Source organism: Calypte anna, unplaced genomic scaffold (assembly GCF_003957555.1).
Source record: "Calypte anna isolate BGI_N300 unplaced genomic scaffold, bCalAnn1_v1.p scaffold_147_arrow_ctg1, whole genome shotgun sequence".
NCBI lineage: Eukaryota > Metazoa > Chordata > Aves > Apodiformes > Trochilidae > Calypte > Calypte anna.
In genome coordinates, this window is record NW_022045449.1 from 708,760 (window position 1) to 725,384 (window position 16,625).

The following is a 16,625-nucleotide window of genomic DNA, read 5'->3' on the forward strand; positions in this document are numbered from 1 at the left end:
CTTCAGCTCCCGTCGTGCTTTGCGCCTCTCCGAACGCCCCTCTCCTGCGGCGCCGTCGCGATTTCTATGACGTCTCCGCGGCTGCGACGGAAGCCGCGTGGGAGGAGAGAGGTAAAAGAGCGGCCGCTAAAACCTCCCGGAACCCCCCTGGACCCCAAATCCCCCCCAGGTCCCTCCCAGTGCTCCCGATCCCCTCCCAGTGCCCTCCCGTTATCTTTCAGCTCCTCTCAATACCCTTCCAGTCCCTCCCAGTTCCTTCCAGTCCTTTCCCAATTCATCCCAGTTCCTCCCAGTCCCGTCCCAGCACCCCCTCAGTCTCTCCCAGTTCCCTCTACCTTCTCCCAGTCCCCCCATATAACCTCCCAGTCCCTTCCAGTGCCCCCCGATCCCCTCCCAGTTCCTCCCATCGCCTCTCACTGCCTCCCAGTCTCCCCCATTTCCCTCCCAGTCCCTCCCAATGTCCTCCCAGGGTATTAAGGAGGTTCGGACCAGTAACATTCCAGTCCCACCGCTTCCGTGCCTCCAGCCTGGGGCACTGGGCCTTGGGGGGCCACCAGTGACACACCAGTAACATCCCAGTTGTGATCCCTACTGCTTTGGGCTGGAAGGCACCTTCAAAGGTCATCTCCTCCACCTTCCTGCTCTGCAGGGAGGGTGTTGGTGCTCCTGGTGTGGAAGACTGGGCTTGGCCAGGTCGGAGCAGCTGCCCTGGCCTGGAGCCCATGGTCCCTGTGGATCCCAGAGGATTCCAGAGCTGGGGAGAACTCAACACAACACTGCTGACCTCCCGTGCACCCACAGAGTTGGAGTCTGCAGCCTCCCCAAACTCCAGGTGCTCTGAACAGAAACCAATGATTTGAGAGTGAATTCTGTCCCAGGACCAGAAACAAACTGAGCCTGAAACTTCTCCCCGGGGTGAAGGCGCGGGGAATGGTGACCACCAGCCAATAGGGAGGGTGGAGGAGCTGTGGTTGGGTCTCCCCCCACATCATCTGGGGAATCGCAACTCATCGTGGGGTGGGGGCTGTGATAGGGACCCCCAAGTCATCCCCAGGGTGTGGGGACTGCAAGTGGGGACCCTGAAATCACCCTGGAGCCAGGGGTAACCATGGCAACGCCAGAATCCTTCCAGGGGGCTTAATAACCTCAGGGCTCAGGAGCCACAATCAGGGACCCAAAAACCTCCCAGGAGACCCCAACTCATCCCAGTGGATGACAGCTGATCCTGGATGTGGGTGTGATGGGGGAACCCCCAGGTCATGGTGGGGATTTGGTGCCACAATGGGGAACACAAAATCATAGCAGAGATGTCTGGTGGCACGAAAGGACCCCTAAATCACCCCAAGGGTTGTTGGCAGGAATAGGGGAGAAGTAAAATATCTGGTGGAGTGTAAGTGCAAAGGAGTGATCCCAACTCAAGCCAGGAGGGGCTCACAACCCCAGTACCCTGGGTCAGACCCAGTTCCCCTTTGGGTTTTGGGTGCCAGCGTAGCTCCTAAAGATGAAGGAAAGGATGATCAGTGGGTGTCCAACTCAATGGGTAACCTCATCATTCCACCTCACACTCCACTTTCACCCACAGGAGGAGTGATGTAGGTTTTGGCTGCCTTCACCCCACAAAAAACTTTCCTCTACTTTGTCACTGCACTATGGCTTCTTTCATAGGCACAGGGTGACTCCATCAGGGCAAAAAGCTCTCTGGGTTCCCCAAATATCAGACAGCTTTTGGTCACAGTTTAACATGAGTGAAAAATCATTCAATCCGTCCAGGAGAAAAATTTGACATCATCCAGGAATGTGGGAAAAGGCTTAGGATCTTCTTGGTCCATCTCTACCATCAGAAAATCCATCAGAGTGAGAGACCCTAGAGATGTCCTGACTGCAGGAGACAGTTTAGTGACAGCTCGGATCTGGTCCCACGGTGACACCATCACACAGGCACCATGTCCTACACCTGCCCTGACTGTGGGAAAGGTTTTAGCAGGAGACCAGCTTTTATCCAGCCTCAATGGATGTATACGGGTGAGAAACCCTTTAAATGTTCTGAGTGTGGGAAGGAGTTTACCCAGAATTCCCATTTATCACAGCATCTCCGCATCCACACGGGAGAGAGACCCTGTAAGTGTCTGGAGTGTGGGAAGGAGTTTACCCAGAGTTCCAGTTTATCAGAGCATCAACGGATCCACACGGGGGAGAAAACCTATAAATGTTTTATGTGTGGGAAGGAGTTTCCCCAGGGTTCCTCTTTATCACGCTATCACCCCATCCATACAGGAGAGAGATCCTCTAAGTGTCTGGAGTGTGGGAAGGATTTTTCCTGGTATTCCAATATATCAAAACATCATCGCATCCACACAGGAGAGAAGTTGTATCCCTGCACTCACTGTGGGAAGGTCTTCAGCATCAGCACCTCCTGGATTCGTCACCAGCATGTCCACACTGAGGAAAAACCCTACACGTGTCCCCAGTGTGGGAAGGGCTTCCCAGCCAGCTGGGGTCTCACCCAACACCTACGGATCCATACGGATGAACGTCCCTGCAAGTGTCCGGACTGTGGGAAGAGCTTTGCCAGGAGCTCTGATCTCATCAGGCATCATCTCTTCCACACAGGAGAGAAACCCTACTCGTGTCCCCACTTCTTCAAGAGCTTCAGGCGAAGCTCCCATTTGCTGAATCATCAGCACCTCCATAGGGGTGATCGACCCCAAAGCTGCTGAGTTTTTTCCAGAGCTATGATCTCATCTCTCATCACCAGACCCACCAGGCCACTGCTTTTTCCAAGCTTTAGAGTTTCCAGGCTTCCACATCTTTAGATTCTTTGAAAGCAAACAAGGTAAAAGAAGGAAGTGATTATCATGATGACACACTTATCAGGGGAGGTTTCTGAATGGGCTCAAGTCTATCTCTTTGTTTAGCTAGGGAACACCCATATATGTTGGAGGGTGCGGGCTTACGGAGCAGAGAGACGACTCAATCTGAGCAACAAAGCTCAATTTTATTAAGCAAAACGTTACATTTATACAGTCTTGATGTCTTCGTGGCTCATGTGATTGGCTGCATGTTGCTGTCCACACACCTTCTGTCGCGTTGTGATTGGGTGCTGCTTATCGTCCTTGTCCTGCTTTGCTGATTGCAGGCATCCTTTTTGCAACTTTTTGTCTGCTGTAACTTTCTTCTTCTCAGGGGCTCAGAACTGGTTAAATACAACTGTTTATGTGCTGTCTATGTGATGCTTTCCCATCCTGTTATTCTTCTTTTCTGCTGCCAACTCCCTTATCTTTTGCACATAGCTGATCTTTTAATAACCTTGCAGCTGGGCCTCAAGGCCCTTAGCTCCCTCTGGCTAAAGCTAAATAGTCAGGATTGCTCACATGTCCGCTTTCTTTGAAAAACTCTCAACAGTCCTGTGCTGTTGTGCCAGCAGCAGGTGGTTGTGCTGGAGTGCCCTGACATTTGCTGTAGCCCCACAGGGCTGTGCTTGGCCACTCAATTGAGCAGCTGCTCTCAGTGAGGTTGGAGCATCGCTGGAACCTCTAGGTGGCCAAGGGGACAATGACCTCACTCCTTGACAGAGCCCTTGGCCACCTCTCCTGCAGGCTGTCCTACACTGTCCCTGCCTGCAGCTCCTTCCCTTCAGGCTGTTGTCACCCTTTCTGCTTTCCCACCTAACTCTCACCCCAACTTTACCAGATCTTCTCCGGTGTCCCACTGCTCCCCCTGGCTTTGTGTAGAAAACAAAATCCTGGGCTGATCCAGAACCCCTCTGGGTAAACCTCTAACACAAGGATACTCTTTGGGTGCAACCTCTTGTTCTTTCCCTCCATTCTGAACCTTCCAAGGTGACTTTTGTGGAGGTTTTGGACTACGAGAGAAGTTCCATCATAAAGTCATAGAACTGTCTGGGTGTGAAGGGATGTGACAGACCAGACTTGTAGTTCTCATGATCACTCCAAAAGGACTGCCCAGACCACCTTTGTGGAAACTTCCTTATGGTACAGTCTGGAGTTTTGCTGGGATGGGTAAAAACTCAAGTTCAGATTAAGGGTGATGTCGTCTGAGAAGAGTGTGTGCCTCAGAGTCTGGGATGGATGCTTCTGATCCCATCCCTCTACTCAGTCTTACTCTTGGCTGGGGATTTAGGAATGCCCCAGGACATTCCTCTTTTTGCTGTTTGTTTGTCTGATTTTGTTAGGCCTGTTTTGTTTCTTTCCTAGAGAAAGAATTGCTCCTCTAAGTGATAATGTTACCCTCAGTCCTTTCACTCTGTACCAGTCAGTGGTGTCAGAGGAGCTGTTGAGCATTTTCTGGGACTGTATGGTTTCAGTCCCTCTGCCCAGCAGGGCCAGGTCTGACACTCAGGTTGGATCCAGCAGCACCTTGGCTCCTCTCTGAGAACAAGTTTAGAAAGCAAAGGGGTGCGAGCTGTGTCTCCCTGGGTGCCCTCCCTGGGTCATGACAAGTGCCCCCCAAGACCTTTCCCATGGGGCTGCTCCCGGCCAGGCAGCCCCAGCCTGTGCCATGGCCCGGGTGAGTCCCCTGCAGGGGCAGACACTGGCACTTGTCCTTCTGAGATTTCTCTCCAGATGAGCTCTGCTGCTCCTTGATGCCTTTCATGCAGGCACAGCCTAGGAGAGGGTGTACTCCTACTGGAGACAGCTCTATCTGATGGGATGATCTCAGCAGTCCCTGCTGGCCAGGAGAGAGCCTGGGCAGGGCTGGGAGTTCCCCACATGCAGGCACTGAGCCCAGCAGGAGGATGGAGATGCTCAGTCAGAAAGACTCAGCCTCAACTGAGGACACCCATGACTTTCTCTGCCAGGGTTTCACTTGCCAGCCCAGAACAGCTCCTTCCAGGCTCTCTCACTTCCCCTCCCCTCTCTCCCAGCAGAGCCCAGTTGCTGCTGGCCCCACACCAGTGCCCAGTCCAGGCTGCTCTGGGCAGTTCCATCAGAGCCCCAGCCCCTCTGAAGGGCACAGCAGCTCCTGGGGGGCAGGGAGAGCTCAGATCCCCAGATTAGTGACTATGCATGGCAAAAGGAGCAGAATCACACTTCAGCTCCCGGGAGGTTTTGCTCCACCGTCCCGGGCTGCACCCACACCCCCGCCCTCCAGCCAGGACCCCCTAACTGGTGACCACCAGAGCATCGCCCCCCCTTCCCACCAGCCTGCTCTTTGTCCGCTTTGCAGGTAGCGGGAGGTGATGGGAGGTAATCGGAGGGGGGTGGTTATCCCAGTACTGCCCAAACTGGGGGTGAGCAGCACAAGATGGGGAGGGGGTGGAGGATGGGTGGGAGGGGGAACTAAACTTATCCCTGGGATGAGGGTGGTGGGATTGGCAACCCTCCAACTCATCTGGAGGGTGGAAGAGCTGTGATTTTAGCTCCCTCAAAATAATATGGGGGGAGCTCAATAAATACTGGTGGGCAGGGCTGTGATAGGGGACCCCAGAGTCATCCCAAGTGTTTGGGGTCTGCAACTGGGGGCCCTCAAATCACCCTCGAGCCAGGGATAAGGATGGCAAGTCCACAATCCTTCCAGGGGACTTGATAACCCCAGGGCTTAGAAGCCACAATCTGGGACTTCCTTAGGAGACCCCAACTGATCCCACTGGATGGCAGCTCATCCTGCATGTGGGTGCAAGAGAGGAATCCTATAGGTCATGGTGGGATTTGTTACCATGACAGGGGACCCAAACTCATATCGAAGTGTTTGGGTCAGATATAAGACCCCTGAATCATCCCAGTGTTTCAAGACAACATTGAGGGAGTCCTAAATTACCTCTTGCAGTGTCAGCACAACTGGGTCATCACAGCTCATGCCAGCAGTGGCTCAAAACCTCAGCACCCTCTGCCCCACGCAATGGCCCCTTTGGGTTTTGGTTGCCAGTGTAGCTCCTAAAGATGAAGTGAAGGATGAGCAGTGGGTGTCCAACTCTATGGGTAACCTCCCTGTTCTACCTTGCACTCCATTTTCACCTACAGTATGTTTGATGAAGGTTTTGGCTGCCACCAACACAAAAAAAGCTCAAACCCTATTTTGTCACCATACTGAGGCTTCTTTCTCAAACATGGGATGCCTCCATCAGGGCAAAAACCTCCCTTGGTGTCCTAAGTATAGGAAAGATTTTGGTCTAAGTGTAATTTTGAAAATCATTGAAATCCATGCAGGAGAAAAGTTTGACACCAGTGAGGAACGGGGGAGAAAGTTTAGGATCCGCTAAGCCCATCTTCACCATCAGAAAATCGATCAGGGTGAGAGACCCCAGAGATGTCCTGACTGCAGGAGACGGTATAGCGATAGCTTGGATCTGGTCCAACGGTGACACCATCACACAGGCACCATGTCCTACACCTGCCCTGACTGTGGGAAAGGTTTTAGAAGGAGACCAGCTTTTATCCAGCATCAACGGATCCATACGGGTGAGAAACCCTTTAAATGTTCTGACTGTGGGAAGGGGTTTGCCCATAGTTCCAATTTATCACGGCATCGCCTCCTCCACACGGGAGAGAAACCCTATAAGTGTCTGGAGTGTGGAAAGGAGTTTTCCCAGAGTTCAAATTTATCACAGCATCGCCACATCCACACGGGAGAGAAGCCCTATAAGTGTCTGGAGTGTGGGAAGGAGTTTTCCCAGAGTTCCTATTTATCACAGCATCAGGGCATCCACACAGGAGAGAGACCCTATAAGTGTCTGGAGTGTGGGAAGAAGTTTTCCCAGAGTTCTGCATTATCACAACATCACCGCATCCACACAGGAGAGAAACCCTATAAGTGTCTGGAGTGTGGGAAGGAGTTTTCCCGGAGTTCCCATTTATCACGGCATCACCGCATCCACACGGGAGAGAGACCCTATAAGTGTCTGGAGTGTGGGAAGGAGTTTACGCAGAGTTCTGCATTATCGCACCATCACCTCATCCACACAGGAGAGAAGTTGTATCCCTGCACTCACTGCGGGAAAGCCTTCAACAACAGCACCTCTTGGATTAATCACCAACATGTCCACACTGGGGAAAAACCCTACACATGTCCCCAGTGTGGGAAGGGCTTCAGATCCAACTCAAATCTTACCCAACACCTACGGATCCATAGGGGTGAATGTCCCTACTGATGTGCTGAGTGTGGGAAGAGTTTCGGTTAACGCTCTGGTTTGAAGAAGCATCAAAGCCTCCATGCCAGTGAAAAACATTAAAGTTTCAATTTATCAAAGCATCGGTGCATCCACAAAGGAGAGAAACTCTAGAAATGTCTGGAATGTGGGAAGGAGTTTTCCCGGAGTTCCTATTTATCACAACATCGCCGCATCCACACAGGAGAGAGACCCTATACGTGTCTGGAGTGTGGGAAGAAGTTTACTAAGAGATCCCATTTGTAAAAGCATCATGGCATCCATAAAGGAGAGAAGTTGTATCCCTGCACTCACTGCGGGAAAGCCTTCAACAGGAGCACCTCTTGGGTTAATCACCAACATGTCCACACTGAGGAAAAACCCTACACGTGTCCCAAGTGTGGGAAGAGCTTCACAGCCACCTCGAGTCTCACCAAACACCTACGGATTCATAGGGGTGAATATCCCTACAAGTGTCCTGACTGTGGGAAGAGCTTCCATCAAAGCTTCCATTTGAAGAACCATCAATGCCTCCATACCAGTGAAAAACATTAAAGCTACTCCCAGTGCAACAGGAGATTTTACTGGAAATTTAATTTCATCTGTAATTACCTGACCCATCACAGCCATCACCAAGTATGAAGGGTCAAGTTGCCCTCATTTTCAAGCTCCATCACACCAATGATGATGCTTTCTTCAGCTTCTCGTGGAGAACAAAATAGAGTCAAATCAGGATCCGCTTGATATCCCACTCAAAATTTGAGCTGAGGGAGCAGTAGAAGAGGGAGGCAGCAGACTGCAGGACAATGCTGGCAGCAACAGAGCAGGATCATCTCTACTACACGGTTTTTAAAGACTTCCAGGGTTGGTGATTCTACCACTCTCTCAGTAAAAACTTCCTCCTCAGATCTAATCTAAAACTCCTCTGGTGCAACTTCAGGCCATGTCCTCTTGTCCTCTCATTGTTCACTTGAGAGAAGAGGCCAGCACCCACCTCAACACAACCTCCTTTAAGGGAGCTGGAGAGAGTAAGAAGCTCTCCTCTCAGCCTCATCTTCTCCAAACTGCACATTCCCAGTTCCCTCAGTCTCTCCTCAGAGCACTTGTTCTCCGGGCCCTTCACCACCTTGTAGATGCCTGTAGAGTCCAGGAGCTGGCACAGCTCTTCAGAGGAGCGTTATTGCTCCTTGCCTGTCAGGAGGGATGCTTGATGAGCTCTCCTGAAACCTCTGTGAGACCATGGGTGATGTGATGGGACACCTCGAGCAGCCTGCAGTAAGGCATCTATCAGTTGCCTCCTGAAATAAGAGAATTACATGTCGAATGGTTTCTCATGAGGATGGAACGAGCTGGTGACAGCTCAGTAGACAAGAATCTTGAAGAAAACCCCCAGAACATCTTCCTTGCTTGAATGATTCATTTCTTCTGAAGCAGATTTATAGAAACAGAAGTAGTAGTTTAAAGAAACATATATGCAATGGGTTTACAGAAGAAGTACAGAAGTAGCAGAAATGTATAAGCAATAGTTTAAAGGAGTCTCATGGAAACTTATGAGCTGATTAACATAAGTAGGTGTGTGTATGGCAAGGGTACATGTGATAATGGAATGTAGTTACTATGGAAAACTTAACCATTAGAGAAGATAATGGGCTATATAAATGTGTCTAAAATCTGCAGAAGGGCCAAAACTGAGTAAAAAATAATTACGAGTTCTTTTTGTATATATAATTTTGCTGCATTTGTGTAAATTTTCCATTCTTATTTGGTTTTGTTATGCTCTATTGTTCTAAAATTTCTGATCGTTGTACATAGTGAATTATGTTACTGCATGTAATGCCAGCAAGAAGTCTCCCATTTGGAGTGCCCTTTTAGTGTCCTAAAACACATCAGTTTGTAAAGTGCACCTCTTGAACAATGGAATTAGAAAAGCTTTTGGAGAACTAAATTCACAGGTACATCAAGTCCCAAGGGTATTGCTACAGAACCCTTAGCTTTGGAGGTGACACTGCTTGAAGAACAAGGACTCTGCACATCATACATACCACCACTGCCTAAACTGAAGAAGCTGGAGTGAAGATACCAAGCTTGTAGCCATCATGATATCATTGCCTTATGCTATTGCCTTATGATATCATCATGCCTTGTGATGTTTGGACTCATGGGGTGAGGGGACTGGATTGTTGAGATGTCATTTGAATATGTGGTTTTTGTGATCCAAGCGATCAGCCTTTGTAATTGTGCATCCTGAACAAGGAAGTATCTACTTTTGTGCCTTTATAATATCTATATTCATACATATTTGTGAGTGATTTGTGTTCCCTAAAAGTTACTTGAAAATAAACTTCAATTTTTAGAGCAACAGAACTGATATTTTGACTGTAGACAAAAAGACCTTGAGTGTCATTTCATCCTAATCTGATCAAGGTGTATTTGGATGGTCTCAGGAGGCTGTCACTCTTTGTTTACCCTCCAAGGGTAACTTTTCCGTCAATGGGAAAGTCTGGCCTGGGAGATGGAATCTCCTTTGGCTGTTTTCTGGGTCAGGCCATGGGATGTGACAGTCCTGTGCTGTTGTGCCAGCAGCAGGTGGTTGTGCTGGAGTCCCCTGACATTTCCTGTAGCCCCACAGGGCTGTGCTTGGCCACTCAATTGAGCAGCTGCCCTCAGTCAGGGGAGCACCCCTGGCACCTCCAGTGTCACCCGTGGCTTGCATGGGAAGAGGAGGGAAAGGAGATTCCCCCTGGCACTGCCTGGGTGTCCAGTGGGAGAGTGGGAGAAGCAGAGGTTGTGTCTCCAGAGGGGAACTGGCTGTGCTGGAAAGGAGGGAGGGAGGGGACATGAGCAGTGATGACTTCAGTGTGTGTCCCACTGGGTTCCTGGGGAGCCCCAGGGAGAGCTGGAGGGAGCCCTGAGAGAGCTGAGCAAGTGGCAAAGTCTGGCACTGGTCCTGTGCCGCTGATCTGGGCTCCTGAGCCTGAGAGAGCTGCTGGCAAGCAGAGAGTGCTGCAGAGAGAGCGCTCTGGGCAAGAGCAGCTCCTCTGCAAAGCGCAGCAGGGCTGAGGGCACTGCCTGCAGGCAGCAGGGCAGGGGAGAGAGAGGAGGGAGAGAGGAGAAAGGCAGCCTGGGCTGGGCGGAGAGCTGAGAGCTGCCTGGGCTGGGGGAGAGAGAAATCTTCCCAGCCTCTGCCATGGTGAGTCTCTGGCTGCAGGGCAGTGCAGCTGGGCTTCCTGGAGGGGGTCTTCCTTCTCCAGCTGGCAGCCTGTGCCACAGCTGCTGGGATCCTTGCGGAGGATTTTGGTGGGCAGGAGGAAAAGGTTTGTCAGAGCAGGGCTGTCCTGGAGCAGCGCCAGAAACATAGAAACATGGAATTGGCTGGGTTGTAAGGGACCTCAGAGATCATCAAGTCCAACCCTTGATCCACTACTGCTGCAGTTTCTAGACCATGGCACTGAGTGCCACATCCAGTTTCTTTTTAAATATTCCAGGGATGGAGAATCCACTACTTCCCCGGGCAGCCCATTCCAATGCTTGGTCATCCTCTCAGTAAAGAAATTCTTTCTAATATCCAACCTAAACCTCCCCCAGCACAACTTGAGAGCGTGCCCTCTTGTCTTGCTCAGAGTTTCCTGGCAAAAGAGACCAACCCCCACCTGGCTACAACCTCCTTTCAGGTAGTTGTAGAGAGTGATGAGGTCTCCTCTGAGCCTCCTCTTCTCCAGGCTGAACACCCCCAGCTCCCTCAGCCTTTCGTCATAGCATCTGTGCTCGAGTCCCTTCATCAGCCTAGCTGCCCTCCTTTGGACCTGCTTTAGGATCTCGATATCCTTCCTGAACTGAGGGGCCCAGAACTGGACACAGGACTTGAGGTGTGGCCTCACCAGCGCTGAGTACAGGGGCAGAATCACTTCCTTGGACCTGCTGGCCACGCTGTTCCTGATACAGTCCAAGATGCCATTGGCCTTCTTGGCTACCTGGGCACACTGCTGGCTTATGTTCAGCTTCCTGTAAAACCAGACTCCAAGTGAAGAAGAGAGTGGATCAGGCCAAGCTGTTTGTGTGAATTAACTTTATGTAGAATTAAGACTTGTAATATATGCTAATGAATTTGTATTCATAACTACTAAGAATTCAGGGTTAAACTGAGAAAGAAGCTAACAAAGCAGCTGAGACATTTCACTTTTCCATACAAAGCAGCTGAGACATGGCATTTTCCTACTAGAACAATGTAACCAATACAAGGTCCTAACGGGATTAACTTCTAGCTTGGAAATAATTGAGTGTAAGTCTTTTCTTCTGTAACTCTTTTCTTAAAACAAGTCTTGTTCTTAAGAACAAGTCTTGTTCTTCTTTAGGCACCAGCTGGACACCAAAGGATGTGAACATCTGCACAAGAAGAATATAAAGATATCACCACCAACGGATAAGAAGAAAATTATGGCTGGGGTCTGATATCGCCTTGTAACAATATAATGAAGTCAGCAAGAACTGAGAATGTAGTAATATTGTAACCTCCCCCATTTACTGTATAAATACCGTAACCCCTTTTCCCTTAACCCTTGGAACTCTTTGTCCGGTGCAAGCTGGGAGTTCCCCGGATCCAAAAATAAATACCTTTGCTGTTTAAAGACTCAAAACTCTGTCTCTAAACAGTTTTGCTTGGCCTTTTTCGGCTTCACAAGGTCCCTCTCTGTCTGGCTGCTCTCCAACCACTCTGTCCCCATCGTGAAGCTCCCCATGGGGTTGTTGTGGCCAAAGTGCAGGACCCGGCACTTGGCTGAGTTGAACCTCATCCCATTGGAATCAGCCCAACTCTCCAGGCTTTCCAGGTCCCTCTGCAGAGCCCTCCTGCCTTCCAGCTGATCCACACTCCCCCCCAGCTTAGTGTCATCTGCAAATTTGCTGATGGTGGACTCAATCCCCTCATCTAAATCATCAGTAAAGATATTGAACAGAACTAGGCCCAACACTGATCCCTGGGGGACACCACTAGTGACCGGCCGCCAACTGGATCAGCACCGTTCAGCACCACTCTCTGGGCCTGGCCCTCCAGCCAGTTCCTAACCCAGCACAGGGTGCTCCTGTCCAAGCTGTGGGCTGACAGCTTTTTCAGGAGTATGTTGTGGGAGATGGTGTCAAAGGCCTTGCTGAAGTCCAGGTAGACCACATCCACAGCCTTCCCCTCATCCCCCAGGCAGTCACCTAAAAGGAGATCAGGTTGTTCACAGAGGACCTGCCCATCCTAACCCCGTGCTGGCTGGGTCTAATTCCTTGCCCATCCTGCAGGTGCTGTGTGATTGCACTGAGGATGATCTGTTCCATAACCCTGCCAGGCACTGAGGTCAGGCTGACGGGCCTGTAGTTTCCTGGGTTCTCCTTCCGGTCCTTTTTGTGGATTGGCGTGACATTCGCCAACTTCCAGTCATCTGGGATGTCCCCCGTGAGCCAGGACTGTTGGTAGATGATAGAGAGAGGCTTGGCGAGCTCTTCTGCCAGCTCCCTCATCACGCTTGGGTGGATCCCATCTGGTCCCATAGACTTGTGGGGATCCAAGCAGTTCAATAGATCAGTGAGGGATGGGGGCAGCGGCAGCGAGCCCATTCCTGACCTGTCTGCAGGACACCTTCCCTTAGGGGCAGGAGGAGCAATGCATGACAAGTGTCCCTTTCCAAAAGCCCGCAGCAGCCTCTCTTTCCTACGGCAGCTGCTTTCTGCACTGCCATCAAGAACGCCCTGCAGGCTGCACTTTGCATTTCCCCCTAAGAAAGGGAATGGTCGTTCTTGGCATCACCCAGCACGGACAGAATGTCCTCAGGTAGAAAGAAAAAGGAACAACAAAGATACAGAACTTGGAACCTCCCAGGGACTGGGAGGGACTGGGAGGGAACTGGGAGGGATTGGGAGGAATCGGGAGGGAAATGGGAGGGACTAGGAGGGGATTGGGAGCGGATTGGGTGTGGGGATTGGGAGGGACTAGGAGGGAATTGGGAGGGGATTGGGAGCGACTGGGAAGGGAAATAGGAGGGAACTGGGAGGGTATTGGGAGGGACTGGGATGAACTGGGAGGGGATTGGGAGCGACTGGGAGGGACTGGAAGGGAAATAGGAGGGAACTGGGAGGGTATTGGGAGGGACTGGGATGAACTGGGAGGGAACTGGGAGGGACTGGGAGGCATAGGAAGTGGATTGTGGGGAACTGGGAGGGAACTGGGAGGGACTGGAATGAACTCGGAGGGAACTGGGAGGGGATTGGGAGGGACGGGGAGGGAAATGGGAGAGATTGGGAGGGGATTGTGGGAAACTGGGAGGGATTTGAAGTCAACTGGGAGGGACTGGGAGGGACTGGGAGGGGATTGGTGTCAAGTGGGCCGCATTGGCTGTCAAATGGGATGGACTGGGATGGATTAGAGGCACTAGTTTTTACTGGTGTATACTGATCTGTACTGGTTTAACTGGCCTATAGTGCTGTACAGTACTTATACTGGTTTATACTGGTTTCTACTGGTCTGTACTGGTCTGTACAGGTCTATACTGGTCTGTACAGGTCTATACTGGTCTATATAGGTCTATACTGGTCTATACTGGTTTATAGTGGTCTATAATGGTTTGCACTGGTCTATATTGGTTTATACTGGTTATACGGGTTCATACTGGTTTATACTAGTTATATTCATTTATGCTGGTTATACTGGTCTATGCTGGTCTATACTGGTTATACTGGTCGGTACTGGTCTATAGTGGTTATACTGGTTTATACTGGCCTATACTGGTCATATTCATTTATGCTGGTTATACTGGTCTATACTGGTCTATACTGGTCTATACTGGTTATACTGGTCGGTACTGGTCTATAGTGGTTATACTGGTTTATACTGGTTTATACTGGTCTATACTGGTCTGTACTGCTCTATACTGATGTATACTGGTCTATACTGGTTATACTGGTCTGTACTAGTCTATACTGGCTAGTCTAGTTTATACGGGTCTGGTCTACACTTGTTATACTGGTCTACACCGGTCTATACTGGTTTATACTGGCCTATACTGGTCTATACTGGTTTATACTTGTTACATTGATTTATAGTGGTTATACTGGTCTATACTGGTCTGTACTGCTCTATACTGGTTTCACTGGTAAACTGCTCTATACTGGTCTATACTGGTTTATACTGGTTACATTGGTTTATATTGATTTATACTGATTTGTACTGGTCTATACAGGTCTATACTGGTTTAGACATGGATATACTGGTTAAACTGGTCTATACTGGTCTCTACAGGTTTATACTGGTTATACTGGTATATACTGGTTTACACTTGTCTATACTCGTTATACTGGTTTATACTGCTTTATACAGGACTGTACTTGGCTATACTGCTTTGTATTGGTTTGTACTGGTTTATAGTGGTCTATATTATTCCATACTGGTCTATACTGTATTTATTATATTTATTATATTATTATTATATACCGTATATTATAATATATTTTTAAAATTACTTTTTATTTTAATAATATGCATAATATGAAGAATATGATGTTATGTATAAGAGAAAATAATAACAAAAAATTATAATATCAATAATACATTAAATATAATAATAAATAACAATATGAATAATACTATGATTTAAAATTTAACAATTATTACTATATTTCAATAATACTTATTACTATATGGTATTTATTATTTCTCATTAAATATTAATAATATATAATTAATAATTATTCATTGATATTTATTTAATTTATGATATTTATTATATAGTATTCTATTTTTTATTATATTAATGTATTAATTATTTATTATATACTGTATACCATTATTTATTATATATTTTGTTAACTTATTCTTACTTATCATTATATAGTTATTTATTATTATATATCTATATATATTACTATATATATAATATATTATATATATTATATAATTATTATTTTATATTATTAATTTTTTAATATTTAATTTTTAGTCAATATATATTTATTATATGCTACTATTTATTATTATATATTATATATTTATTATTATATATTATTTATTTATTATTATTAATTTGTAATTACCTAATTTATCTATTAATTATATTTTTGGTATTCCATATTATATGTATTATTCTATATTAATATTTATTGTTATTTGAATTGTTATTTGTTCCTATAATTATTTATATTTATTGTTATTATTTACATCTTTCTTGTTTTATTTATTTTTAAAATTAATTATTATAATTTTTCTTATTTTATTTAGTTTTATTATTTTAATATTATCATTATTATTCAAATTATTATTTAATGTTATTATTTATTATTTAATATTATTTTTGTAATTTTATTATTTATTTTATTATTTTTTAATTTTTTATTTATTTATTTTATATATTTCTTTAATTTATTATTTATTATTATTATTATAATTTATTTATTTATTTGTTTTTTTATTTTAAGATTATATTTAAGTAATTTTTTAAATTTCAATCAATTTTCCCTTTATTCCCCATTTGATTTCTCTGATTATTTCCCCCCCTCACCCCATCTCTCATTTCGAGATCCCCCAATTAATCCCTACCTCTCCCTCTCCCTCCCCCCCCCGTTGAATAATTAATGAGTCACGAATCAGCGTTCATTGGGCAGTAATTGGTGAATTAAAGGGGAGGGGGGCTTGGTCCCGAGGGTTAGTGTGGGGGGTGGAGAGGGGCACATGGGAACAACACAGGGTCAACATGGGATCTACATGTGATTAACATGTAATTAACACGTGATTAACAGAGGGGTTAAGGCCAATCACGGGCGTTAGTTGAGATTGTAATAAATGGTTGTAATATATGTTAATGAATTTGTGTTCCTGACCAGTGAAATTCAGAATTAAACTGAGAAAGAAGTGAATATGGGGTTAGACAAAGCAGCTGAGACATGGAATTTTCCACTGTTTCAGTGTGAACAAAACAAGGCCCTAACGAGACTAACTGCTGTCTCGAAGATAATTAGGAATGTAAGTCTTGTTCTTAAAACAAGGCACTGCCAAGGCCAACGAGGCACCAAAAGAATGTGAATATCTGCAGAAGGAGAACATAAAGATGTCACAGCCAGCAGATAAGGGGAAAGTTATGGCTGGGGTCTGATATCCCCCTGTAACAATATAATGAAGTCAGCAAAATCAAGAGAGGGAAAAAGTTCACTCTTGAGGAAGACCTCTTACTTCATCCAAAGACCCCCTGACGACCCCCAGATATCTCCCCAAAAGAAGATAAAAATTTCACTAAAAAGTAAATAACTAATAATCTAAAGGAAGAGGGGAAGGGAAAAAGGCAGTGGAGACACAAATGACAAATGCCATAAGGTGGAGTTAGGAGAAAGCTGCAGTTGAAGAAGGTCTGCCGAGGGCTGCAACCCCTCTGGGCTGTGACCACTGAGCAATATGATCCCTACCAGACCCTTTTTGATTTTGATGGGGATACCAGCATCCACCTTGGCCAAAAATTGCAGTCAATGTGTAGCCACTACCCATAAAAGAATTGAA

At 47.1% G+C, this 16,625-nt stretch overlaps 2 protein-coding genes and 1 long non-coding RNA gene across 3 annotated transcripts in view; 2 read left to right on the top strand and 1 right to left on the bottom strand.

The window, feature by feature from the left end:
- The window catches only part of LOC115600225 (zinc finger protein 850-like), an 82,821-nt gene extending 79,895 nt beyond the window's left edge, over window positions 1–2,926 (top strand). Inside the window, 1 exon segment of the mRNA XM_030468511.1 lies at window positions 1,948–2,926. Coding sequence (XP_030324371.1) covers window positions 1,948–2,717 — 770 coding nt within the window. The 3' untranslated portion in view covers window positions 2,718–2,926.
- Window positions 2,927–6,317: 3,391 nt separating this feature from the next.
- Window positions 6,318–7,325, top strand: LOC115600229 (zinc finger protein 2-like). The gene has a single exon (XM_030468523.1). It carries the CDS (start codon window positions 6,341–6,343, stop codon window positions 7,106–7,108), a length of 768 nt encoding a protein of 255 aa, XP_030324383.1. The 5' UTR covers window positions 6,318–6,340; the 3' UTR covers window positions 7,109–7,325.
- A 1,026-nt stretch (window positions 7,326–8,351) lies between these two features.
- Window positions 8,352–15,891, bottom strand: LOC115600238. Its single transcript, XR_003988867.1, has 3 exons — window positions 15,815–15,891; window positions 11,342–11,347; window positions 8,352–8,365 (listed from the first exon to the last, which is right to left on the bottom strand). It is a non-coding gene; the product is annotated as an uncharacterized LOC115600238 (long non-coding RNA).
- Window positions 15,892–16,625: the final 734 nt, after the last annotated feature.

What these genes read in the sequence shown, in the direction of transcription:
- LOC115600229 (XM_030468523.1), top strand. Translation starts at nt 6,341, where the DNA reads ATGTCCTACACCTGCCCTGACTGTGGGAAAGGTTTTAGAAGGAGACCA.